Here is a 26,432-nt window from a genome sequence, read left to right as displayed (position 1 = left end):
CTTCAGGCTTCTCACTCAGGTCATGTTCTTTCCCTCTCTCTCTGCTTCACACCCAAACCTTGTCTCTTTCTCTGACAGTCTCACCAGGACCCAGACAGTTGCCTTATTCGAGACAAGCTCCATATATGGCAGCTTCATGTTTGTCCTGGCTTGCCTCCAGGATTCCCACTCCACACTCACGCCACTGCTGCACTACTACACACTATCACACTACTATGTGCTTTGAAATCACAGATGAGACAGCTACAGTCTCCAACATGGAAATGCCACATTTCCTACAAATGAGGCTGAAATAAGCTGCTGTACTTGTCATGTTTCATTTCATAACAAGTATAATAAATCGCTGCACATGTACTACCTATGTCCCGAGGTAATTTTAGTGGGAACATGTTTTTAGAGAGGAAGCATACACTGAATCTCAGTATTTAATGTCAGTATCACCGTAACAAAAATGCCTCTAGGCCAGTGAGCGACTTAGAAACTGTTGCAAGAAAAGGTCTTCTAGAAAATAAGGATAAGGCTATGGGACAGGTCTCCTTTGTGATCGGCAAGCAGCGATGGCATGAGTGTATTCTAAATCTGACCCATCCTTCCCTCATCAAGTGTAGTTTCAAAAGAAATAAAAGGCCCAAACCTTTAGCTTAAGACTAAAAAACGGGACTTAACACGTCAATAGGTGATGTTATGGTGACTACGTCCAATTTTATCAGCCTTTTATTTTTCCAACTGTGGCCTCAGTCACACAGGACAAGAGATCAGTCAGCAACCTGTCGGCAATTTCCCGTTACCAGGGTAATATTACAGTCACACTAAGGAAAACAATGAATGGAGACAGTGGCACAACCAACATTATTGCACCATGTGCAATAAACAGACTACGTAATTGCCTTTGATATCATTGCTTCAAAGATGGAGGCAGTCAGTTGCCGTCCTCAAAGCAACTTCAGTGCATCAAGACAGCAATAAAAGGGCATTTAGATGGCTATCAGTCTGCTAACGGTTTGCAATTGAATGGCGTTAAGCTGGCAGTTGCACGCAATCTGTTTGTGACTAACACGATTACTAACTGTGATAAAACAGCAAAAATTCCAAATCTGTTATTGTCTGCTGCAAATCTGTTCCCATCTAAATACACAGAAAATCACATTGAACAGAAATCCAAAATGTTCAACTCAGCACAGTCTAAATAAGATTGGTTGTTAATTGTCGGCAGTTATCTTCAAACCTTTGCCAGCCTGTCTGAGACTGACTGCAGCGACTGTGCCTTGGGTTCAAAATTGGTCAGTTTTTTGGGTACTGCAAGTTAAACCTCATGGTCACCAGTTGGCTGGCCTCAGCTACATGCAAATGTGACAAAAATCAATTTAATCACCAGACAATTGATTCAAGTGCCATTCTCTCTTCTGCCACTCTTCTGAAACTGGCAACATTTTAGTGCAAAAAAATAAGACAAATTCTTCTTTAGTCCAAATCTTCTGCTCAGTCTTATTTGATACTTTATTTGCCAAACTGTAATTTTATGAGCATACCATAACACTATAACACTGGGCTTTGATGGGTATTACCATTTTTTCAGCTCTTAAAATCTGACATTAAGTGTAAGCTGGTCAGAGGTTCCTGTTTAAATCTACAGATTTTTAAATGTTAAAAATTAACGCAGCTATCCACATCTTAAAATTTCTCTCTTTAATGACTGAATTTTCGCTGGGGACAAAGACCAAACAGACATTTGTCCCTGGCGGTGTGGAAAGTCACATACTCAGATGCTGGAGAGATGGGCAAAGTGAATGGATGCCCCTCCCTCCCTTCCTGCACCCAGCTCAACTGTTAGCATTCCACCCAGCAACCTGAGCTTCTCTCGTCTGGTCGGGCTCATATTACATCTCCGGCCTATTAGCTGGCAACCATTTATTAAAAACAGATTTCAGAAAGCAGTGCACTCTCTATAAATCAACGCGCCAAAATGCACACCACTCTCGACACAGTATCCATTACACTTCCAAGTTTATCTGTAAAGCACGAGTTTACGTCTACAACAGGACTGGGGGAAGCTGTCGACAAACACTCTACACCGTTACTCACTCGGTATGCAGTGGAAAAACATACACGCGGTAAAACATGTAGTTCCACTTACCTTCAACCACGTCCCTTTTGTAGTCGCTGTCATTGTCACTGTCCGTGGGCCGGTAGTAAATGTAGAAGCCTTGGATGGGAGTGTTGTTGTTAGTCGAGGGACTATACTGGATGGGGATGGAAAAAAGATTATGTTGGACTACAGCAATCTGGTAAGCAATTATCATACAAAGAGAGGAAATTTTCCAGCACCTAATAGCGGGCCCTGTTATCAGCAGATGTACAAGACTGCAAGCTAGATTGTGATTGCACTGTCTGTCTGAAGTTGAGGAAATAATGAGGCTGTCTGAGGTTAAGTAAATGTGGGGAACTATCTGCATCCATCTGCAACCAAAACTGTTGTAAGGCAGAAACAGCTTTGAAGACAGAAGAATCAAAACACAGAGGGACAGGGCCTCCCTTTCTTGCTGTTGGAGCAGAGCTCCTATCAGTACAGTCTGATTGGCTGCAAAAGAACCACGATCAGTTCAAACACAGGTGAGCCACCTGGAAAAGTCACTTCATCAGCCAAACTTTTCCACTGTTATGCAGGGTCAGGAAGTTGTTCAGATCATTTTGATGAATGCGCACTTAACTTTGGAGACAATTACAAGCGATGCAGCTCTTATAGGAGCCTGAACAGGAATCATCAGTAAAAGCGGAAAACATTATCAACCATGTTGCGGCTGGCATAATTCTCCACTCATTATCGTAGAACACATGTAGGTAAGGGCACGCGTTGTTTTTCTTGGCTAACATAACGTGAATTTCCACAGCAATTGTTCAGCGCTCCAGTGGGTTGAACCGGAGATGCTGATCATGTCGGCACCCTGTATTTAGGCGTAAATAAATCCACAATGGCATGGCATTTTGCACAAGTCAACAGACTTTTTAAGCACGGTTTAATCAGATCTGACTTAAGTTCCGGTGACCACTGAAAGAAAAGTTTTGGCTCTCTACTCATTCACTTTAAAATTCCAGCCCAAGTAACTGAACAGAGCCACTGCCATAAAGGTGCTGAGTCCTAACAGTTGCCACTAGAATGTAAACGCTTTAGTATTTCATTTTTATACTTTCTTGCTTCCATTTCAACAGTATTTCATATCTGTGGCTGTGACATTACTGTTTCACGGTATCCACAGAAAGGAAATCCACAAGGAAACAAAAGTAGCCAGATAATCAAACACGACTGAAAAACCTTTTAAATGCTAATTTTGGTCAATGCACTAGAATACTGCGTGGACACAATTACTGTAAATACAGCAGCTTTGTGTAAAACTCACTGATAATTTTTGACAGTTTGTCTTTGTTTTCCCTACTAAATGCGCTTGTTTGAATGCCACTACTACTTCCATGATGTACTACTCACAGTCCAGCGCAGCATGATCTGTGTGTCGCTGATAGCATCCGTGGATGAAATATGAGGCCCAACCACTGGACGGTCTGTCTTAGGAGGGCTTGTTTGCGGCACTTGGTACGGCTTCGAGGGAATGCTGTGGGGGCTCTCACCGTACATGTTCATGGCTGCCACCCGAAACTTATAGGTGGATCCTGAGTGAGAAATACAACAGGAGCAGCAGTGTTACAGTACAGTGTTGCTAAGCAAAAGCTAATGTTGGATTTCTTAAGCAGGCAACACTCATATGATGCTGTTAGTTGGTGTATTGGAACTGAAAGGGGAAAAACAGCTGATGGCACAGCATCTGAAATCTTGTTAATAGTTGAAACTTTATATTATTTATAATATATATAATATTTGCTGATGTATGATATGATCTGTTTTATCTGGTTTATAAAGTTTGAGAAGCCCTCAATGCTTTGACCATAAAACTTTTATTTTCCCTTATTCCCTTATTAATAATTATCCCTGGGGATTTTATTTTATTCTCACTATTACTTTTTCTCTTATTTTCACATCAGCATTTTTGCAGACCAGTGACAACTACAAATCAACACAGACCAAGAAATAATAACAACAACTAATTGCTGTTTATGAATTGTTGATTTCATTGTCAGTGATGGGGTAAAGTTTTTGCGGCAGCATAAAGTTATTTATAAGAATTGTGCTATTTTTCAAATCTCCTTAAAAAAGGAAATTCTCCTCTGGGCAGATCAATCATTTTCTGCATCACTGGACTGTAGAGAGAAGTTGTGAACGATGTGTAAACTCACCAGGCTCCAGATTGCGAACCTCCACAGACAGCTTCAGAGGTGAGATGTTATCTGCAGCCACAACCCACTCGGCACTGCGGCCGCGTCTGTACTCCACGCGGAAAGCTGTGATCGGAGAGCCGCCATTGGCTCTCGGGATCCAGGTGACGTATGCTGAACTTTCAGTCGCCATGGAGATGGTCGGGCGATCGGGAGCCTCTGGAACTGGTGAAAAAAAGCAAATAGGAATTAAACTCGTACCTGTCATTACTGCATCTGAATTCATGCAAACGTGATCACGGGAAAAGAAAAAAAAGTAAAGCACGCACATCACAGGGAAGCCACAGAGGGATGTATACTTACTGCCTGGCCCCTTAGTCACAGAGTTAGAGAAGGCAGGAGCGAGTAAGACAGAAAGAAAAGAGGGTTAGTGAAAAGATTAATGTGAGTCTCAGCAAAGTAGGGCCTGCTTGTGACGCGAGTAAGTCAAATGCACGCACACAGATACACACACTCATTTCTGACCCTAAAGCCGTGTGCAATCTCACAGCATCTCTCTCCCAAAGAGTCATTACGGGGTGTCAACTGTCATCTGACTGTTTGTACTCTGAGGCACAAAGAAACAAAGCAGACCACATCTAAACATTAAGCTCTGCGATCTGTTTAACACAGTCTGGTCATGAACTCCACAGTAACTAGCTACATGACAGAAAGCCCCATAATTTTCCCCAGAAACATCCCACAATCATTGTCTGCACAGAGTCCAGCAGCTGCAGCAACAACGCAGGGCCTTTCGGACAGTCTGCGATTGTGTCGGCACCAACCTCTGTCATGTATGACGACTCCAAAGTGCGTGTTGGGGGTTTTGTCCTCTGGAGCTTTGGGTGGCACGGAGATGACGGGAGGCTTGGAGGGATTCTTGTTGGGGGAGGTGCTCTTCTCTGAGAGAGGAAGAAGAAAAGCTGGAGGTAAGAAAAACATCAGCACTGCCACCAGAGGACACACTTCAAACATCAGTTTTGTAAAAATCTGCTTACGGCTGCATAAAAATCTGTGTTTTAAATTGCACACTAGGACGTGTTTTAAACAAAATGGGCGTATAAAACCTGCAAATTTCTTAGTTTACGGCAGGCCTTTGAAATTGTTTGTGGCTATTTGAGTTCTTTGTATCTATTTGGTGACTTGTAACGGCTGTAAAGGACTGTATATTTTTATAGACTTCGTGGAAGCATAAAAGTTTATGGATTTAGTATTTCTCTACCAGAATTGGATTCCTAAAAGCAGGAAGAGGTAAACAGAAGACACATAAAAATGCACGTTACTCTTCTTCTTGTTCTGGTAGAGTTTGGCTGGACACAGGAGCCCAGAGGTTGGCATTTTGATGGTCCTGGACTATTTTGTAAATGAACCACCCCGAAGATATAATCATATCTGTGGTTTTTGGCAGTATCCCTGGCTTTGCATATTTCTGACCAGGGAATATTTTGTAACCCTGCTGTGGTAAAGCACAATTGTTATTGTGTTGGAATACTTGCGGTCATTCTTCTTTTATTTGTCTCTAAACAGACAAAAAGCATGTTCACGCTTGTCTACGATGACTGACACCGGTCATTATGATTGTGTTCACTGGACGACCTGCTGGAATACCTGAACAGGTAAGGTAATAATCTACGATTACACTGAGTAAATGGCTGCATATAATAATAAAATTTCAATAACTGTCTTCATTGATCCGCATAAGATTTTATCATTTTTTCTTCATTCTGTGCCAAAAGCCAAAAGTTGAAGGCACTTTGTTTGGCCTTACACAAATCACAAATATCAAGCTAAATCCCTCAAATTAATATAATTGCGCAAAAACTACAGTAAATCTTCTTGCAACCCTAAACGAAAAATTCATTGTGCTTTGCTCATTTTTCTGTCCTCCGGAGACTGCTATCAGCGGAGAACATGCTTCTGTTTCTTCTCCGACAAATGTTTTCTCTAGCGTCTGCTCAATGTTAGTGCAAAATGTCCAAAAACAACCAGACCCTCCTTAACTCAGCATGGCCCTTAATTTATTGTTCAATCTTTGTAGCTTTGGTGGAAATGAGAGTAAAGTTTTTACTCTTTAAATAGTGTTTGAGAGTTTTCTTCATTATAAGCCAGTGACTGGGCTGACCTTTGCCCGTGCGGAAGGTGAGCATGGCCGGCTGACCCTCGCCTGCTGAATTTCGAGCCACCATCAGCACCTCATAGAGACTTAAGGACTCCAGCTCTGACAGCCGCAGGGTCTTCTCACTGCCAGGCACACGGACCGTGTGCCAGCTTCCCACCACCGTTCCCATTTCATCAACCTGACACACAGACACATACAACAGCATGACTAAAAATGACAGTGATAGTTAATAATCCTTCGTATTTAGTCTCAGTTTAGTTTAGAAGCCTGAGCAGCATCACTAACAAAGGCTGTGATTTACACAGGTGCTCCACAGTCACATTTTCCAACTCCAGCAAAACCGATTCCTGCCAACAAAGTTTAACTAGCAGTTTTATAGTCAGAGTGAGACGATTTCTGAAGCAAATATTTTAGAAGGAAAGTGAACAGCCTTTTATTCATATTCATATTTTCAGGGTAAAATATGAGCAAAATATTTCAGAAAAACTAAAGGAAAAGATTTTTCCCTACCTTACGGTATTTAACAAAATAGGCGTTGATGGGATTGCCTCCATCGCGCCCCGCCTTCCACTCCAGATCATACACATCAGGCTTGTGAGTCTGAGGTGGGCTGATGATGATGGGTGCCTCTGGGGTAGGACGGTTGCCGCTCCTATCAGCCGGCAGGTTAATCGGATCTCCTTCGTTTTCTGTGAGGAGACGCTCGTGGCCCTCGTCGCTCTGTATCGGGTGGAGTGACGGTGAAGCTTCAGGCAGCGCACCAACAGTGGAACCCGACTGTGAATCTGTCAGTGAGGAAGATCAGAGATGATTAAAGTGAGATGTGATACAGTCGCATCAAAGATCAGTCAGATTCACAGCAGACTTTGTTAACTTATGATCACCAGGCCACATCAGCTCAAGTCTCAGCTGATACCCTTTTACACATGCAATCTGCAAGCTGCTTTTCAACCCACCTCCACAGGTGACTCATCTTTTCAGTGCAGACTTAATCAACGTCAAGTCTACCGTCAGTGATGCCTGCTTTGTTCTGTGTAGGGGGTCTTAGTGCAACTTTCCTGAGTCATACCATTAAATACAAATGACTGTAGATGGAAACGCCTATCTTTGCTCATACTTTAGGCAGAAAATAAGATTTTGGAAAGTCATGCTTTTCATGGCATTAGGCAAACAAATGCCATAAATAACCGTTAACAGTACTATATTTGTTGATCTCATTTTTGTGTTGTGTATGTTCACTTTTTCCAATAAAATTGTGGATCTTTGTTCAGTTTTGTACAGCATGGAGGAGGAGAAAGCACCAAGAAAAGCTGACTAACACAGTGGCCCCGCCTGTGCACAAAGGGCAACTTGCTGGAAAGTTTTACATTTGGAACAAATATGTGTACAGTGCTACATCAAATCACACTTTGCTTTTTTTTATTAAATCCTTGTCAGAGCCAGAGTGGTCCACCTGGGCAAATCATGCGAGCTGGGAGTCTTATTATGGCTGACATTAGCTTGGCAAAGTTCAGGTGAAATGTTGGGTTTTTTTCACAGACATTTAGAAGCCACAAAACCTGGGACTGCTCAACTTTGAGCCACATCTCAGAGGTCAAACAGAGTCACAGCTGAATATTAAAAAACAAAACAAGTGAGTAAGGAGGTAAACACCGCAGAGGCACACACACACACTGCAGGGTCCTGGGTCCAGTTTCAGGCTGTTTTTGGTGTATGTGGGACCGGTTCACTTTGTAAAACAAACAGGCCTAGAGCTGGTAACACTAGACCTGATCCTGGGACTGTGGCCAGCTGCCACACATTCCACACACCAACCATTAAAATACCGGAGAGAATCAGACCTCAGCGCTACATCCAGCCCTCCACACGTTCCTGTTCGTTCAGCCCTGCAACACTCTCACCTCTCCACAGCTCTGACTCATAGCTCAACCACAGCCAGGGCTCCTACTCTGACACAATGAGAGAGGAGGAGGCGATTAAGGACACAGCGACCTCACTATTCTGATGGGAAGGAGTGGTACATTACAAGTGCTAGTAAACCAAGACAAAGATACATTGCCAGGTTCTTCCCAGAAAAAGGTCATGGCATTAGAGGAGAGCACCTGGGAGTGAATGTGGTGGTAAATCATGAAGGATTAAGGACAGAGACAGGAGCCTGGAAAGAGCCTGCTGGAGGACCTGTGGATACCTCCTTCCTGTGAAGACGGATCCAGTAAAGAGTAAAGTGTTTTGACTCCTCTTGTTTCACAAGTTTCAGGCAGTAAAAAGGCCAAGTCTTGTACTTAATGATCTTCTGTCACTGATAACCAACAAATAATGACTTTAGTGGATAACTTTGTGATTAGGTTGCATGTTAATTCATAAAAGGTCATGGAAACCCAGACCACAGCATGATAGAATATCATCAGCAGGTAAAAACAGGGTGCTGTCAAACCAAATTTCTTTCTTTGATGAATTACTATCACAGGCTACATAAATCAATAATACTGTTTAATTTGAATGTAATAGCATTTGATAAGCTCCGGTGCCTGGTACCTGATAACAAACTGAATTATCAGCTTGTTTTGTGTATAAAAGTGGTCTGCAGCAAAAGATATTCATTCCTGCAGTTTGTGGAGGGAAGCAAACGTTTTGCAGTGAACCCACCTGATGGTGACTTGTACTCCCTATGTTCTGCATGTAGCCGCATTAATCATTCTGAAGATAGCAAGGAGAGCTCAGGAATGGGGCCTTGGAGTAGAAGGAAAGCTTGGGGGAGACTGCAGGAGGAGGAGGAGGGGGATGGTTGTGATGTATTAATAAATAAAAGGCAGTTGTGTATGATGTTGACAGCTGGGTGGTCTGGTCCTCGTCATAACCCTCCACGGCTACTCCTTACATTCCAGCGTCCGGGGGCTTATCCCCGACGGTGCGCACAAAGCTCACTCTCACGCTCAAGCTCAGTTCAAGGCTCAGGAGGAGGGCGGCCTTGGCCAAGCCTCCCCTGCCAGTCCTTAGAGAAGCACGTACATTCACACTCACAAAGCGAGGGCTCCCTGCAGATACTGTATGCACAGGCCCCACAGAGATCCCATCTGGTAAGATGCCTTAACCCTTTCTAACAATACCCTGAATTTTTTGTAACATTTGCAATGCAGTGTATTTCTTGGAACTTCTAACTTTCGGTGTGTGGAACATCTTCAATCTAAGACTCCTCCATTTGTGATGCAAATGCAGGGAAAAGTCTAAGTAAGTTTTGGATATACTGGCTGTCAGATCTCTGCACTCTCTTGAACATAATGGGACCAGATGGCACTTGTCTTGTGGTGCGCAAAGTGATAAAAGAAAAAAATATCAGCAGTGAAATCATAACCCAGTTACTGAAGAAATCTCCAAAACCAGACACCGAAACAATCTAGCGGCACGAATGTCACTAAAGGCTGAATGAAAAATAAATATGTTTGCTTTTGGGATGAATTAAACCTAAGAGAAGAAAACAACCTTTAGTTGTTCCCAACCTAGGAATCAACAAGGCAATCCGGTACAGCTTTTGTTGTTTGATAGAGATAACTGATCATACATACCTCCTTGAGTTGTGAGCATTCCAAAGGACTGCGCTGAGCTAAAGCCATTGTCCAGCAGACACTGATAAACTCCCTCATCCTGTCGTGTCACATCTGAAACAACAAGTGAGGATCCAGAGATCTGAAAGCGATGTGAAGGGGTGATGGGCTCTGCGTTGAACAGCCAGGTGATGTTTGGAGATGGATTTCCTTGGGCTACACAGATAAAACGAGCAGAGGAGCCGAGAGAGGCGAGCTGGTTCCCCGGTCCCTCGATGATGGAAACAGGCTCTGTGAAGGTGAGCGTGAAATGTTAAACATCTGCATCAAACAGTCACCACTCACACTCCTCTCTCATTGTGTTTTTCTTACCGAGAACCTTCACAGTATAGTTAGCGCTGACGAGAGTCCCCTGCTCCGTCTCAACAGCGCAGGTGTAGCTGCCTTCATCGCTTCTCATCGCCCGAACAAAGGCCAGATTGTTGTGCTGTCGTTGGTGAGAAGGCCCCGGTATGACCTTGCCATTCTTAAACCACTTAGCTGCAGGTGCAGGACTACCAGACACAACACACTCCAAGGTCAGCGGCTGCGACTTCTCAATCGAAACAGTCTTTGGGGTTTTGGGATGAACGATCTGCACTGAGGAGGAGGGGTCTGAATCTAAACAAACCAAAAAAAAACAAAGACGTTCGTTGGTCTGACATAACAGAGCAGACGTATAAACGCTTCTCCTTGATTTAACATCATCTAACTTACATTTGACGGACAGCTTAGTGCCATGAGACTGTATGACGGTCTCCTTGGTAACAGGGTTCACTGCACCACATTTATACATGCCCTGGTGCTGGGCTGAAACAGAGATAATCTGGAGGTTGCCAGATGGAAGTATTAAATAGTCATCTGAAAAGAGAAGGAAAGGACTAAGTAATAGGAAGGCCTCCACAGTATACAGCCAGCATGCATCACACCACAAGCAGATGAACAAAAGGGGACAAATGCATGGATTCCTTCATAAATTTTCAAAATGAATGACCAAATGGAAGTGTCTGTTTTGAGGAAATCATATTCACAGATTCACATTTATCTGAGTTTCAAACATACCTTTTGAAGCTTCCACCCAGCCCCCCTGTATCCTCAGTCTAGGAATAGCTGGGGGAATGCTACGTGGTAGCGGACACTCTATAAGAGCAGTGCTCCCTTCCTGCACTGATAATGACCGCCGTTGGCCATCTTCGTATTTTGATATTTCTGCATGGATAGAAATAAACACAATTGCCTTAGTTCAACTTTCCTTGAGTCCAGAATATCAGACATTTAATATCTTCTGAGCATCTGCAGAGTCAGTGACAAAGATGATCAGCACTACTTGAGCTGAGCTGTTTGTGTTGGACCACTTGGCTTGTTTATTGTTGCAGTGAGTGATTCGACTCATGCCTGATACAGTTCCAAAGCAAGGTCAGCCTCTTAGCATACTGTCCAAGAGCAAGAAGCATCCCAGCAAGGAACATGCTGCACACAGGAAAGCCCAAAGCTCATTAAGGATACCGGTCAAGAGGCATCTGGAACGATGCCCGAGTAAAAGCTCCTACTGCTTCCTTCCCCTCCGCCACTCAGCAGCAGGCAGCTGAGGATAGGCATTCTTTCTAAGTGTTCAGCAATCACGAAATAGCCTTCCTTTTCTCAAGGCCATTTCCTCTCTTTCTTCATCACTGCGCTTTGAAGTGAGCGGGAGCATGCACAGGACTCTAATTCTCTGCATCCGTACCTGCTATGGCAACACGCGCGTAGCGGCTGGCGATGGCGGGCCCGTGGTCTAAGCGTGCCACACACTGATAGACACCAGCATGACTGGGCATAAGGGAGGAGATTGTGAGGGAGCCACTGCCAAGCTCCACACCAGGCAGAGTGTCCCGGTCCAGGGGAAGGCCTCGGAAGCGCCAGGAGACCACCGCTGATGGAGGACTTACAGAGCACTGCAGATGGACAACAGAGCCTTGACTCTGAACCAAGGAGGCGGGCTCAGAGTGGAAAGATGGATATTGAGCTGATGAGAAGATGAGAGCAGAGAAAAACAGGTTCAGACATGTGAATTAATAAACGGCAGGCTTGCTCAAATTATAAATCAAATTATAACTGTCGCATTGTTGTTAAAGCTGTTTTAATAAACTTACACAATAGAGACTGACTGACAAATTACTGTGCAGTATTTGCCAATACATTTCTTAAAGTAAAAGGCAGAAAGATGCTTGCGATAATTTAGAAAGAGTATAATCCAACAGCCTGTCAACAATTTCCCTTTTTTTCAACAGAACTGCTTTTACACCAATAATTTCCAGTATTAATTTGTTTTTTGCTAAGGAAGACCAAAATGTGTAATTAAAAGGTCCAAAATATTTTCTTTGAGTTGCACAAGTTAATTTATGGCCAATCAGGAGCTGAAACAGGAACACGCCTCTAAATCATCCACCTGACACTGAAAATATTTGCCTTTATTATTAACTATCCGTGTGTCCTCATTTGTAGACAGCATCCACTGTGTTTGTCAGCTTTGAAGCTGATCTTCTTCCATTTAAAAAAAATAATTCTTTGCTAATAAAAGTAAATAGAGCTGTACAACAACTTACATGAGCAGGTGATCAGCAAAGACTGGCTGAGACACAGCACAGTGGACAGGAGGACCCTTAGGCCACTGTCCATGGTGCACTTTGACCCCTGCCAGAGGCCGTGTTGTCCAGTAAGTACGTCCACGTCTGTTCAGCAAACCTGCAACACACAGATGAGTAGAAAAACATATCAGGCCGCAGCTCTGCAGAGAAACATGGCGTCATGTACGCGAGCGCAAGAGACGACATGTAAACAAACAGCAAAGCAAGGAAGAGGAAACCAGAGGTGGGGGAAAAAAATCAATTAAGTTCCCGTTGAATCCTGAACGACAATCCCTCTAATCTTCACGACACATCCTCTTTACACACTCCTTGATCTACACCTCCCACCCTCTCCTCTGACCCCTCTTCTCACCCACTTCAGTGTCTGTGTGGAGGATGGAATGTCCAGCCTCTCTGCTTCCTTCTCTTCCCACAAGACCGCTGAGATCTCCTGATAATGGAGTATCTGTGGAGAGACTGTCGCCTCACTCTTAATATCACTCTCTTGTCACACTGCGTTGCTTCCTCATAGGTTCAATGTAGCCTGAAGTGCAGGCCAGACACACACGGTAAGACAAGAGAAGAGCCAAAGAGAGAGACAGAAAAGAAGTGGAGGGCACGTAATTAGGAGCATTCCTCTATCCTTTTCAACCAGACCCCCCTCCGAATGCAACGCCTCCTCCTTTTTCTAAGAGTAATCCGGGCAAGCTTTGATCCCAGGTTCCTGGTTGCTAACCAGGGTTTGAGCCTGAGGCCGGCGGGACAATGGTTGTCCAGCTGTGATATTCACACTGGTGCTTCGTGGCTCGCAGACATTAGCGGAAGGGCCAACCGAGGCTGAAGGGTGGGTCAAATTAAAAGCATGATGCCTGGGTGGGAGCGGCGAGGCTCAACAGGTTTCTAACCCTCATTCTCTAACTAAAACATTGTTTCGTCCGCCCGACAATCAAGCAGGTCAATTTGGTTAGCCTCCTCTCGAGGGTGCAGTAGGGCTTGAAAAAGACCTGTTGGCGTGGGGCTACAATGAATATTTATTTCTGTCGTCAATTAATCTGCTAATTACTTTGCCAAAAAATAAACACAGGGATGTGGAGTGTTTACATGTAATTACAGTAATGCTGTGTGTATTAGGAGCACAATTAGTAATGTGCAAACTGTAATTAATGTGTCAAGCTTATACTGTAAAGGTTCAGAGCCTCCCACACTGAGACAGGCCTATTGTACCAAACTAAAACCAATGAAGCTTTCTTTGTAAGAAGATTAACTCATACAATTTTACCTTGTCATGTTAAACACCCAATAGCAACTCTGAAAGTTATTGCCATGAAGAGCAGTGTAGTTGGGATGAAAGTGAAGGTCAAGTCTGATGATAGGTGTGGTCTGACCCACGAGTAAATAGCGCTGGAGTCCATCCCACTCTCACTTCACGCCCTCCTCAGACCTTCTTTAAATTTTCATCTACTGTATTTGGTGTATAGTATATAAATATGATTAACTGGGGTAAAAACATTTTCTATGAAGGGTTCAGTCGAAACAGCAGTCTCTGAATTTGGTTACTGTCATGGATAGTGTGGCCTTTCGAGACAACTACACAAGGGGGTGTGAATGTTTTGCTTTTTTTACATATAATTTGCTCATTTAAAGACATCAAGAGAGTGACTACTTTAATGGACAGAACAACACAAGGTACTCTAGCAGCCAGGCCAAACTTCCACTAAATCGACCCACTGAACTGGACCTCTCCATCAAGTTTGTGACATCGACAAGTTGTATTATACAACCCAGCAGGTAAAGTGGTCCTTTTGAAGCTTCAAAATGCAGCATTTAAGACCAATAGGTGACACCCCTGCACCTCTGTCTATATTTTATATGCAATCTATAGTGGGGCTCGATATAATCAGAAGATGCTTTCTAGCTTTATGGTGGTGAAAGGTTCATAAATTCTTATAAAAGCCACAAATGGCAAGTCAAATGATTTATTGTGCCAACACTATGTATATGCATTGCTAATTAGTTAACACTGTGCATTTTTTAAGGTCGTTCTGAATGCTGGGGCTTTTGCTGCCTTCACTTGATGTATTCATACCCACTCTCTTCATCTTGCTCTCTCTCATTCTCTCAGAGGGCATACTGAGAGGAGAAGGATAGAAGAGGCAGGAAATAATAAACTCTTCCAGCTCTAGGCTCACGCCCCTGCTCACCCAGAGGTCAAAGGTTATGGAGGAGTAGCAAAAGAGCGAGAGGATGAACCAGCGGGTGTCTGGTGGCTCTGGGACAGCTCCCAGAGGTTACCTCCAGCTGTCTCCGTTTCAATTACACACACTGACACACACACACAACTAAATATTTAAAGCAAAACAAGAATAAAGTGCTTAAGAATTAATATTTAAAAATGAATTCTTTGTGAACCCTCTAGCCTGTAAGCTAGTTTACAACTGCCGAGTTTCAGGAACATGCCATGATGCATATGGTGTATTCTTTGCATTTTAGGCTCCATATTAACTGTGTCCATGCTACTTCACACAGATCAAACTTACATCTTTGCAGGCTGGCGTTTCTCCAGCCCACAAGTTGCAACAGGCCCTGCACACTACCCCCATGTCATCAGTGGAAACTATCTTTCTCTCTCTGCCGGAATAATGATATATAATTACAATAATAACAACAGTGCTAAAACAATGCACAACCAAGCATGGGCACACTGGCACACAGTACGGTGAGAAACCGGAGCTTTTTTCCCCTCTGGCTACCTTTCCTTCGCTCTCTTATTTTAACCTGTTCAGTCCTCCCATCAGGAGGGCCAGTTGGGCACTAAAGTTCTGAATGGATGCCCTTGTGTAAACACACACACAGCTGCCTATCTGCCCTATTGATCTGGCACAACGAGGAAACACAAGGGCATCATTCCTGTTTCTTATCTTTTTGGCTTTCCCCTGACATCCGCCACCATGAAGCCTCCTCAGTGGAGACAGACACTGTGAGGATATCTCTTATCTTTCATCAGAGACTAGTCCTAATGCTGGCAACACTGGCTGCATGGAAAGGCAAGTCCAATTTCCTATTTCCAGACACCCAGACAAAAGTTGGAGTGGTCCTTTTACAAAGGGGAAGTCCCTGTCAACTGGAGCCGGATCAGCCTGAGACTCTTTTTTTTCTTTTCCAGTGTTAATGGTGGAGTGTTGATCTCACTCCTCCACATTTTACCACCTAAAAGGAAAATATGTGGTATTCCCGTTTTCTTTCTCTCCTTCCCGAAAATCTGATCTTATGATACTGTCTGTTTTTGCACTCACGGTGTGGATGCATGGCCCTTCTCAAGGCAGGATCGAGCAGCTATAAATCGAAGTGACATCCTGCATAAAAATCAACTGTGCACCGTTGAAAGATGATACACTGAAAAAGAGACAGTTTATTAAAATAAAAAAAATGAGGTGGATGTGTCAGCGAGTTCAAGTGGAAACGTTCCTATTTTTTTGGGTGTGGGGGGTTGACCCATGTATGTTTGGCAAATCTTTGACTGACACTTGGCTTAACGGTGCAACTGCAAGAAAAACATCAATCTCCTGAGACTTTGTAACTCTGTTTTCTGTGTTGTTTTTTTACTTCATCTGTCATACTCCCTTCCGGACAACTCCACAGTACAGATATATGATTGAGAGGCACCACCTTTATTTTTCTATCAAGGGAGACATTCAAACAGAGGAATAAAACCATCTACCCCCTCACAGGACAAGCAGGATCCCTGGTGATGACACAGGAGAAAATAAACACACTGACAGGCTGCCCTCAGGGAAAAGAAAGGGATTTGAGTTCTAGGGCGATTAGCACCTGCACCTCTTTTTTGGCCCCCTCTCTGCAGGAACTACTTAAAGCCCCATCTGCCCCCATGTGGGACTGGCCCATATCCCTGTCATATTGGGTAAACAGGGACAAAAGCAATGCAGCGAAGCATCAAAGACCTGGAGGGCAGAGGAAGAACAGGTCACAACTGGTGCTGCTGACTGAGACAGGGGCCTGGCTTCTCTGCTTCACAGAGAAACACACACACCATGATGCAGCCCTCCAACATTAATGCACTAATTTTATATCATGTTTTTATCATAAATGACTAATAATGAATAGTAGAAGAGCACAAATTCATTAAATCAAAAGGTTTAGTTTAAGAAAGAGCAAACTGTTACAGGTGACCAGAACCAATTGAAGCTTAGAGATAAAGATGTCAAGGGTAAAAGATCAGTGGGGTGTAAGAGAAAGGGCAAGTCTTTTCTGGTATGATGGTCTAATCTGACCTGTGTGCCGAAGCGGATTCACATGCTATACCCCAAACCTGTCTGCACTCGCCCCACATCTCACTGACAGAGGATCTGCAGCACACACATTCCTCAGTTCCACAAAGAGAGAGCATGACAGACACACAGAAAAGACAGAGAAAGACACACACACACACACACATACACACAAGAGATGGGAGATAAATTCACAACTGAATGATGAGAGGCAATGGGGTAAAAAAAAGCTATAACAGAAAAATAAAAAGAAAGGCTCTCTGGAAGAGAAGTAAAAGGAGATGTGTAGGATTTAAAAAGGTGAAACATTCAATAGGAGGTGAAAAGTGGCCAAGCCCAAACTTCTTTCTCCTCCTTTATTTGGCTCGGAGATAGAGGCGTACAGATAAAGACATCCAAAACTGCCAAAACTGACTGATGATTCAGCCGAGCTACATTCAGCTCAGCCCAGAAACTTTGGAAGACCCGACTCATAGAACAGACTCTAAGGGACCATTATGGGCTTCTTGTATTGGTCTGGGTGAGTCCACCGAGGCAGCCCGGGGCCACCGAGAAAAACTAATGAGTGGAAACACTGGGCCTCTGGTATGGCCTTACTCTGTCTGATTGAAGACTGAGATCTTATTAAAAGTGGGACTGTCTTAGACAGAAGGGGGTGAGCTAAAGTAAGGGAGAAAAAGACAGACATGATTTGGAATGAACCGAGGGAATTAGGGAAAGAAAGGGAGGGTCCTTTTTGTTTTACAATGAGAAGGAGGTTTTAGTCTATCCATGAGACAAATCGACTGCACTTGTCTGAGCCTGAGAAAGTTAATGAAGGTGTCTCAATAAAAGATTTAAACAGAGTTTTCTACAGCAGACATCTTCAAGGACAGGCTACTTTTGAGACACTTGTTTCTCTCATGTCTGTGTGCAGCTGACAGACAACCATCAGTCCGGGAGGCGCAGGGTGATGACGAGGCCAAGCGGGTCCCAGAGCGTCTTGACGCCAAGGTCCTGACTACAGTGCTGTTGTACGGGACAGAAGAGCAATGAAAGGAGAGGCCCCTGGGGATCAGACAGTCACATCCCACAAAGCCCTGTTTACCAAGGACACACACCCCGTTCCCCCACCTCCTCCCAACAACGCCTCCGTTCACCAGAGTCCGACCCTCCCAAAGTGCCAGGGCCGGGACCTGGGAGACAGCGCTAATTCTACCCTCAGGCTTGTTGGCCAAGGAAACAAACAGAGAGCTGAGAGTGGATAGAAAGAGGGAGGGGGTAAAAAGATTGAGACAGAAGGGATAGAGACTGAATGGTACAGTATGTAAGACCCATCTTAATTGGCGATTGTTCTGCAATGTCTTGTTTTTCCTGGGAATCTGTGCGGGGGAGGGACAGGAAAGTAGGGAGGTATGGTTGTTTCCCAAGGTCCTGAACAGCAGGATTAACCACAGGGGCGAAACTCAATAGCAGCCTCGGACATTGGAAACAGATCCCTGGGTATCGCCACCATACAAGGCCACCTCGAGACCTTTTGCAAAGCGCATGTAACTAACAACCCTACCCCATTGTCTAAGCTCTCTGGGCCCTTCCAACTGATTTCACAGGCCTTTCAGCCCACAGGGGAACGTCTGCTCAGACGAAAAGGTAATTCTGATGGAAAGAAGGAATGCAGAAGAAGGCCTTCTTGCCCGCAGGGTGCGTTATAACACTGATCTCCAGCATGTGCCAAGACGTTGATTCATCATGGCAAGTGCGAGGGGAGCTGGGAGCTTGTGCAGCCGTGGCACCGGGGGCAGGAGGCCACAGATTTACATTCCCCACTATCAGTCCTGATTAGAGAGATGATGGGAAAACATGCTGATGCAGGGGAGGAGAAAAATGATCAAGTTTGCCAAAAGACTTGAAAATGTCCAGCTCTGCTGTGGGAGTCAAGATGCTATCTGTGTTTTAAATGCTGTTGTGTGGGCTATAAACCATGGGCATACAGCGATCCAGCTGCCCCCACCCTTTCTCCACTAAGCGCAGTCTCCCGTCCCTCCCCAGCTCTCCTGGATTCCATCACTGCCCGTGTCTCTACAGCAACAAGCAGCAAAGACGCAGACAAACAATTCCTGTTCAGTCTCCTCCTGATAGGTCCCTGGCTGCCAACCAAAAGCACTTTCAGACTGAAACATACATTAAATAATGTAATTTCAAACATGTGCAACGAAAACAAAATGACAAGGTGTCCAAATAGATACTAACAAGAAACTCAGTTTCACAAAGTCAGGATTTAAAACCGGCCAGAAATAAAACTGAACTGGGCTGCCTCAGCAGCTCTTCTTCATTTGTCACTCGAGAGGCGTGAGAAAGAAAGTGCACACAGACATTTTCATTTTTTCATAATGATGAATGCACTTTGTAAGTATAACAGAGTAATGGCAATATATTCATGCTGGAGAGGAGTGTGTGTGTGTGTGGACGGGGTGAGGAAAGCCTCATCTGCTAAAAACTCCCCAGCCGCCGGCACAACAAAAACAAAGACATGCAAAAAGGTTAAAATATAATTAGTCTTCTTCACAGATTCCACAAATCTCTTGCAAAAACCCAAACAAACCAACCCAACCCCCCCTTACACGTACAAGCTCGAAGACCCAAAGATAAATATACAGTCCCAAACAGAGTGTGTAAATGCTTTATTTAGTTTGTCTAAATGTTTATCCGTCTCTCCTTGTAACGCTCCTCTTTTGCCGCGCAGCCATCAAATGATCGCAAAACAAACTCGGTGGCGATACATCAACACTCACATCATCCGAGTTTCCACTTCTGGCTCCTGGTCAAACTGTAAAAAGCTCTCCGAAATGTTTAGGGTCCCCGCTGCTTACTGCTGCAGCACTGGAGGTGAGAAAAGCTTTTGGGAGATGATGTAGTGCTGCAGCGGCGCCAACAGAAACGCAACCTCAATGACAACACCAAAACACAGCGGAAATAGAAAAACTGTGGCTTACGGCAACTCTGTTTTTTCTTGTCTGGGTTCGTGTGTGTTTGCTACTGTGTGAAAGCGCCGCGAAACGGTGACAGTGATTTACTTTACTTTGTTAAAGTCAGTCAAAACAGAGTTTTATCTATCCATCTCAAGGCAGAACTATACTCCGCAGGATGCAGAATGTCTGCTCCCATCTTAAAATATTCTCCGAACAATGTAAAAGGCTGGACCAACCCTATGTTTTATCCCTCTGACTTACATTCCTCCACTCACTTTGAATATCTTTTATAAATAGGGGGTTCCAATGTTCCCTAAAGGCTCACATCTCAGAGTAGGGAAGGCCCAAAATGGCACCCACAACCACAAGCCCGGAGGCAGGCAGCAGCAGTACCCACACTGCCTCACACTCTGATCTGGGAGGAAAACAGCCCTTCAAACAAGAAGCCTGTTTGTCAGCTGCAGGGGAGTGCCAGCCGCTAGTTTTGCCTTAATATAGTCTTGCTGATCTTTGTGCTGGCTTTTCAGCAGCACACACATTCTGGTTTGCAGAAAACCCATGTCAGATGTGACTTATTGGTTCAACATTTGAAATAGAAAGCTGCGGTCGCTCCGCAGATTCAAGCAGAAAAGGCTAACTCTTAGAGCCTGCTACGAGGTGACGGACTAATGCAGGCGTATTTAGTGGGGTCGCTAACAGGAAGGGGAAAAGAAATGAATCTTGCAAACAGGAAGACGCTGAGGATGCAGAAAGAAAAGGGGAAAAAAAAAATTCTGAAATACTCTGCAGGAGGAGTCCAGTTCATAAGTTCACTCCCTGAAATCTTCTCTGGGGCTGATTAACAACACAGGACGATGGCTTTCATCGGGTATCTGCACGCGCAATGCCACGTAAGGCCTTCCCGGGGAAAATTTTGTTCTCTGTCGTGCATGTGGTGCTCTGCATCATGCTAAAGACACATGTACTGTAGCTGCACAAGCCAAGAGGCACTCCCTCAGATGATTATGAGCCCATAAATAAAGGCATCTAGAGAAAGCGACGTACTTCAAACCATGGCTCGAGATCATTAAAGTATTCTAGTCCATTTTCATCTTTTGTTCTTTCCATATAACCCCCACATCCCCAAGCTATGGATCAAAGTTAACCCAACTATATTTTCCTGTGGTAAAAAGTGCATCCCACTGTGTCGCACAACCTGCCCTTGGGGTATTCTCAGAATCTACGCGGCCGCCTGGACGCTGCGTTTGTGCTTTAAAGCGCTACGTGTGTGGTATTGGCTTACATTCCCTTATCATATTGAAAGCATGGACACATATATATTTAGCTAAGGCCTGTATTTCCATTACATTAACAGTATGCAAACATTTTTCAGAGAACAAGCAGACCTCTTCACCCTGCCTATCTCCTCATCCCGCTGCATTTCAGTGGCTGGCTGGAACATCTGTTTCTGCTGCTCCAAAAACTGTTTGTTTGTCTTAACAATTACGCCCTGATGTTTCTCATTTTATTTCTCAAATCTCCTGAAAGTCGTTATCCAGTTTCAGGTCCTTCAAGGTTCTGAATTTTTAGAAACTCAATATGGTGATCTGTTGAGAGCTGGTGTATACGTTGAGTTACAGTCAGCTCACCTTTGACATTTCGGAAGAGTCGTACCAGAGGAAGCACGCAGCTCATCTGTAACCTACAGGAGAAACAAGTTTGCGTAGTACGGCGAGTCTGTGCTGCTGTGTTTGGATCATCTGTCAGAGTCGGGGGAATAGAAGAAATAGGGATGGGTGGGGGAGGTGGGGGTCCCGCAGAGAGAAATGTGCGTAGTGTAGTTAAAATAATGACAGTGTGAGCTCATAGGAGATAAGAAGCGCTACTTATGTCTGCTTCACATAAACACAAGCGACACCTTACAGCTACCTCAATTCCAACCCAGTTCCGCTCACAGCCAGCCCACAGAATATATTTACAGAGGGAAACTGAAGTTGGAAAGTAAAGCCTTTTTTGTTAGCACCGCAGCTGCAGGGCGCTCTCACCAACCCAGCAGTCACAAGAGCTCAAACTCTTACTCTGACCTGCCCATCTTTCCCAGCGACCCCCTGCCCATGGCTGCTGGGTGTTGTCAATCAGCACCCCCCTTGGCTCCTTGAACATGGGGGCTCTTTGGCATGCTGCCCACAACTCCCCTCTGTCCATCTGATGGGGCCTGAGGTCTGACTCTACCCTTGACGAATGGGAGCTGAAGCTCTCAGAGTAAAGGGCAGCAATAGAAAATGGTAAAAATGCTGCAGTATGACTCAATCCCTGAGCAATGAGAGTAAAAGAGGGCTATATGTCAAGAGTTTAAAACAAGCCAGGTTTTGGTTTGGGAATAGTTACTTGTACGGTTTAACGTCAACCATAAAACAGTTTCATAAATTCTACATTATTATTACTAAGAAGCTGAAATGGATTAGTAATCAGAGATTTAGAAAATGAATAAGTCTTAATTCCAGCAGTCAAAATATTGTGAAGGAGATGAAAACTAACGTGACCGCTCCAAAAACGAAATTTTCTCCTGCTTTATGACTCTCATAACATTCTTCTCAGCCAAAGGTTGAATCCAATGGTGCAATAATACGACAGATCAGAGCGCGAAACCAAATAAACAAGCAAGCCACATTGTGATTTAGGTTTTAAACTCACTTCCATTCACTTTAGAGCCAGAACTGAGGTTTACTGACAGGCCTCAAATCTGTTCGGCTTAGAAAAGGGGAGAATGTGGGAGATGGCCAAAATATACTCGAGTCTCCCTCTTCCTCCACACTCACCTCAGACAAACCTTCATCTACAAATCTACAACTAAACTGCTTATTCACAATTAGTTTTAACAGCAGAATTACTTTAAAAATGGTGAGAAAATGATGAGAAGGGCCACTGGACTTTCCCAGAGTCTGAAGTAAGAGGAAAAAAAAGCATCTCAGGATATTAGATTTTTTTTTTTACATTTTCTTTAATGACTTTAATTGTCAATCAACTTATTAATTAATCATATGAGTATTAAAAAATGTTTTATAATCTCAGGAACTGCAAGATTTCACTGTATATGACTTTACTTTTTGGTTTAATCATTAACAAAACCACATTCAGCAGTCATTTGTCATTGCTGGTGTGCAAGTGGTTGTGAGAATATAGTACTGCATCAGAAAAATCAAAAGAGCCATTATAAGAGCCGGAGCTGGTATCATTACACGTGCTTATGTCCAAATTGCCCACTTAACATAGTTCTCCTACAGCAACATGTGTTTATCATTAACGAGCACCCTAATGGCTCAAACATTATTCCAACTCGCTTAATGGCATCGTTGTGCTTTGTTCAGGTCTGTCTGATAAGCGCCGAGCCACTAATGGTTTATTAATTTCCCTAAATACATGCAGGGAAAACAAACACACACACACACAAAAAAGGGTCTGAGGCTCTGTCCTCCAATTCAGTCACATTCCCAATACAAAGCTACTATAGATAAACACAGTCAATTGTACTAAATACATTAAAGTCATTCTGGAAAGTTTAAAATCAGGAACTTGTACTATACCATACAGCAATATAGTTTGGACACAAAAGAGAGCCTCATATAGACGGTATTTAAAAAAAAAAATAACAGAGCAAATAAAGACTGTAAACACATATTTATGCTGCCATAAAACAAAGATACGTTTGGCACTTGAGCTTTCTGAATAAAGGAGTAGTCGGTCCAAGAGGACGGACTGAGTAGAAAGCAATGCAAGGATCATAGAGCCAATTAGGTTACAATGAGGGAAAGCGGCTGCAGAAAAAGTTACACCTTAGCTTTTTGTTTATTTTTAAAAAGAAAAAACTTCTTGGAACAGACTCAAACCTGAGGAAGGATTTCTCCTTCAAAATCAACGCCCTGAACACAAAGAGCAAATCTCGCTCTGCCCTTGTCAAAAGCTCACCCAATATCGGGAAGCACTGAAAGGATTTGAAAGCCATCGGAAGTGTCTTCTTGTCCCCCACCAACGTAACAATGCGTGAGCAACTGTTTGAACTTGAAAGTGTTTTATCTGAGTGCAGCCATGTGTGTCCCACTGACTGGATGTCATGCATTCGAGAGGGATTCAAGACTTTGTTCTTGATAACTTTTAAGTGTTCAGCTTTCTGAGAGTCACCCCTATGTAACAATAGTCGCTGTGAAGCTCTGATGATAAGGATGAACAGCAGACAGAGGAAGTTGAGGAATCTGGCATCAGCAGCCACCACGTTACCGTCACTTTTACTCTGCCGCTTTCCACGTTTCCACCCAGAGCAACAGTCTTAATCTCATATTATCACTTACAATATTTATGGTGCATACTACATTTTCATATGCACATTTAGCTGAAAGTTTTATAAATACAATGATTTAGAAAACTGGGTTGCATCAGCATAGGACTGTGAAAACATAAATCTTTAAGTTCCTGAAGTGCATAGCCTGAATAAAATTTGTTCATGCCCACACTTGTACAACTAGTCTTGAGCTCAAAGCAGCGCCGTCTTTATTTCTACTTTTTTGTTTTGTTTTTTTTATTTGTAAGATTAGAAGAGTGAGAAGGAACATGAAACCGAGGAGAATTGAGCAACGTGAAGGCTGTTTCATGACCATATATTTGCACACCTGCATATTTTTTCTTCAGTATACTGAAAGATTTCTCTTTGTCTCTAATGTTTTTACTCTTTGTCAAAAGCATGCCCCTGGTTGAGTAAATAATGACACCTTCTGTCTGCCAGGCAGGTAAAGTCGCTTTTGCATGCTTTGCACAGTGATTTGTGCACTTGCCAAGTGTCTGAGCAATGGTAACATGGATTTACCAAACCAACGTTTATGACACCCTCTGGGGATTCATCTGAAACAATAAAGGCTCTCTGTTTTTGTAGGAAAAAAACACACTACCGTACTTCAAATATTAGTCCAAGCCACCATGTTTCTGCACAGTGGTAAATGTGGATCTTCTCTATAATAAAAGTATGATTTGTTGACAGTCCATTTTCAGCTTTTACCAAGGTGAATCCAATGTGTCAGGGGAGTGACATGTTTGCCTTTTTTCTAAAAATGTTCTTTCATCTTTCAAAGAAGAAATGGAGCCTGCAGGCCATCTGATTTCAACTGTGGGATGTTAACTCGAGCGTAGCTGCCTTCAAGGAGCTGCCAGAACTGTTTACCAAACAAATATTTTGGATTTTCTTTTGCTTCAAATCAGGGGATACATAAAGGATAAAGAGAACTGCTGAATAGCAACGTTAATCTGAGTGCTTCTGTGCGTGTTCAAGCAAAATACAAACCATGGCTGTAGGCAAAAGAATTGCTTAAAGGAGTCTTATGAATTGATTTCAGCATTAGAATTTAAAAGAGATTATTTCAAGCTCTTTTAGGACCATAACATCATATTCTTATACTTCACGCAAAGCAATGCAGACTCAATACCCAGTACAATTATGGGCAATAATTATTTAAAGTCATAGCAGACTTGGTTTATAGTGCGGGCCCTTAATTCATGGAAACGTACACACGCTCCGCTCGCCACAGTGCCACTCCGCGCCGCTGGTCTCTCCGCCACAATTCAAAGTTAAGAAAACAAGACAACATGGATCAAATCGGCACCGTGGAGCTCTCTGCCTATTTTACCCTAGCATCTCTTTTGTTTTTCCCTGAAAACTCGAGCTTTCCACATTGAATCCTACCCCAGGTCTTCTCCCAGCCAGCCAGCCGGTCAGGCAGCCAGCCCGGGACTCCCCTCTCTGCCTCCCCTCCGTGCCGTCTTACCTCTGTTGCAGGAGAGCAAAAGCTGCGAGACGTCCGGTGAATTAGCAGCAAAACGCATTCTTCTGTTGGCAAATCCGTACCGGGCCCTCCATTAGAAACGGGCTCAAAGTGCGAGACGGCTTGAGGAACATGAAAGCAGTCGGAGAGGTTGAAAAGGGGAGAGAGAGAGTTCAAACCCGTAAAAGCAGCGCAGGCGTCGGGGCCAAGGTGCGCCAAGTCCCCCCTGGTCGATACTCGCGTTACGGCGGTGGTGGAGAGTTTTCTCTGGAGTCCGTTTCTCTCAGTAAAAGTCCCGACTTGGCGCTCTCTCTCTGTCTCTGTATGTCTGTCTTATTGTAACTTTCTGCAGTGCTCGGTCTCCGTCTCTACCGCTGCCTCTTCCACACACGCATCTTTGAAGTCAGTGTCGAATTGCTCCGCAAATCATGGCAGCGGCGAAGCTGGTCGTCAAACCAGGAATGTCCCAGCCCCGACGCTCAATACGACTCCTGGAAAAGGGGAGGGAGAGAAATAGCAGAGGGCTTGGGGGGTGTTGCCCTGTATAGACTGTGCATTAACAAGTTTTACAGTCTAACGAGAAAATAACTTCCTCCTTCCTCGTCTGCGCACACGCGTGGACAGCGTTATCAGGACGTTACCACAACATTCTCCCACTATTTAATACCACCTTAATGATGCACACTGATATCACCTTTTTACTGTAAACAATCAATGCTTCTCAAAAAAACTGATGGATTTTATGTCACTTATGAATCTCGAAAATTACAAAATGACAGCACAGACATTTTGAAATGCTGGTCT

At 43.8% G+C, this 26,432-nt stretch overlaps 1 protein-coding gene across 2 annotated transcripts in view; it reads right to left on the bottom strand.

Moving 5' to 3' along the window:
• cdon (cell adhesion associated, oncogene regulated) overlaps positions 1-26,145 on the bottom strand; it is a 34,441-nt gene extending 8,296 nt beyond the window's left edge. The window contains exons 1-13 of one of the 2 annotated variants that reach the window (XM_040037613.1): positions 25,632-26,145; positions 12,588-12,726; positions 11,729-12,007; positions 11,065-11,211; positions 10,720-10,863; positions 10,336-10,623; positions 9,985-10,254; positions 6,932-7,206; positions 6,425-6,599; positions 5,088-5,204; positions 4,285-4,488; positions 3,482-3,663; positions 2,135-2,240 (exon numbers count right to left, since the gene is read on the bottom strand). In XM_040037613.1, coding sequence (XP_039893547.1) covers positions 2,135-2,240; positions 3,482-3,663; positions 4,285-4,488; positions 5,088-5,204; positions 6,425-6,599; positions 6,932-7,206; positions 9,985-10,254; positions 10,336-10,623; positions 10,720-10,863; positions 11,065-11,211; positions 11,729-12,007; positions 12,588-12,660 — 2,260 coding nt within the window. In that variant the 5' untranslated portion in view covers positions 12,661-12,726; positions 25,632-26,145. The remainder of the gene's footprint in view (positions 1-2,134; positions 2,241-3,481; positions 3,664-4,284; positions 4,489-5,087; positions 5,205-6,424; positions 6,600-6,931; positions 7,207-9,984; positions 10,255-10,335; positions 10,624-10,719; positions 10,864-11,064; positions 11,212-11,728; positions 12,008-12,587; positions 12,727-25,631) is intronic. The other variant, XM_040037614.1, reaches the window with a different exon arrangement.
• Between the last annotated feature and the right edge of the window lie 287 nt (positions 26,146-26,432).

This window comes from Simochromis diagramma, unplaced genomic scaffold (genome assembly GCF_900408965.1).
Source record: "Simochromis diagramma unplaced genomic scaffold, fSimDia1.1 OVJJ01000463.1, whole genome shotgun sequence".
NCBI classification, from domain to species: Eukaryota; Metazoa; Chordata; class Actinopteri; order Cichliformes; family Cichlidae; genus Simochromis; species Simochromis diagramma.
This window is presented reverse-complemented; position numbering and strand designations above follow the sequence as displayed.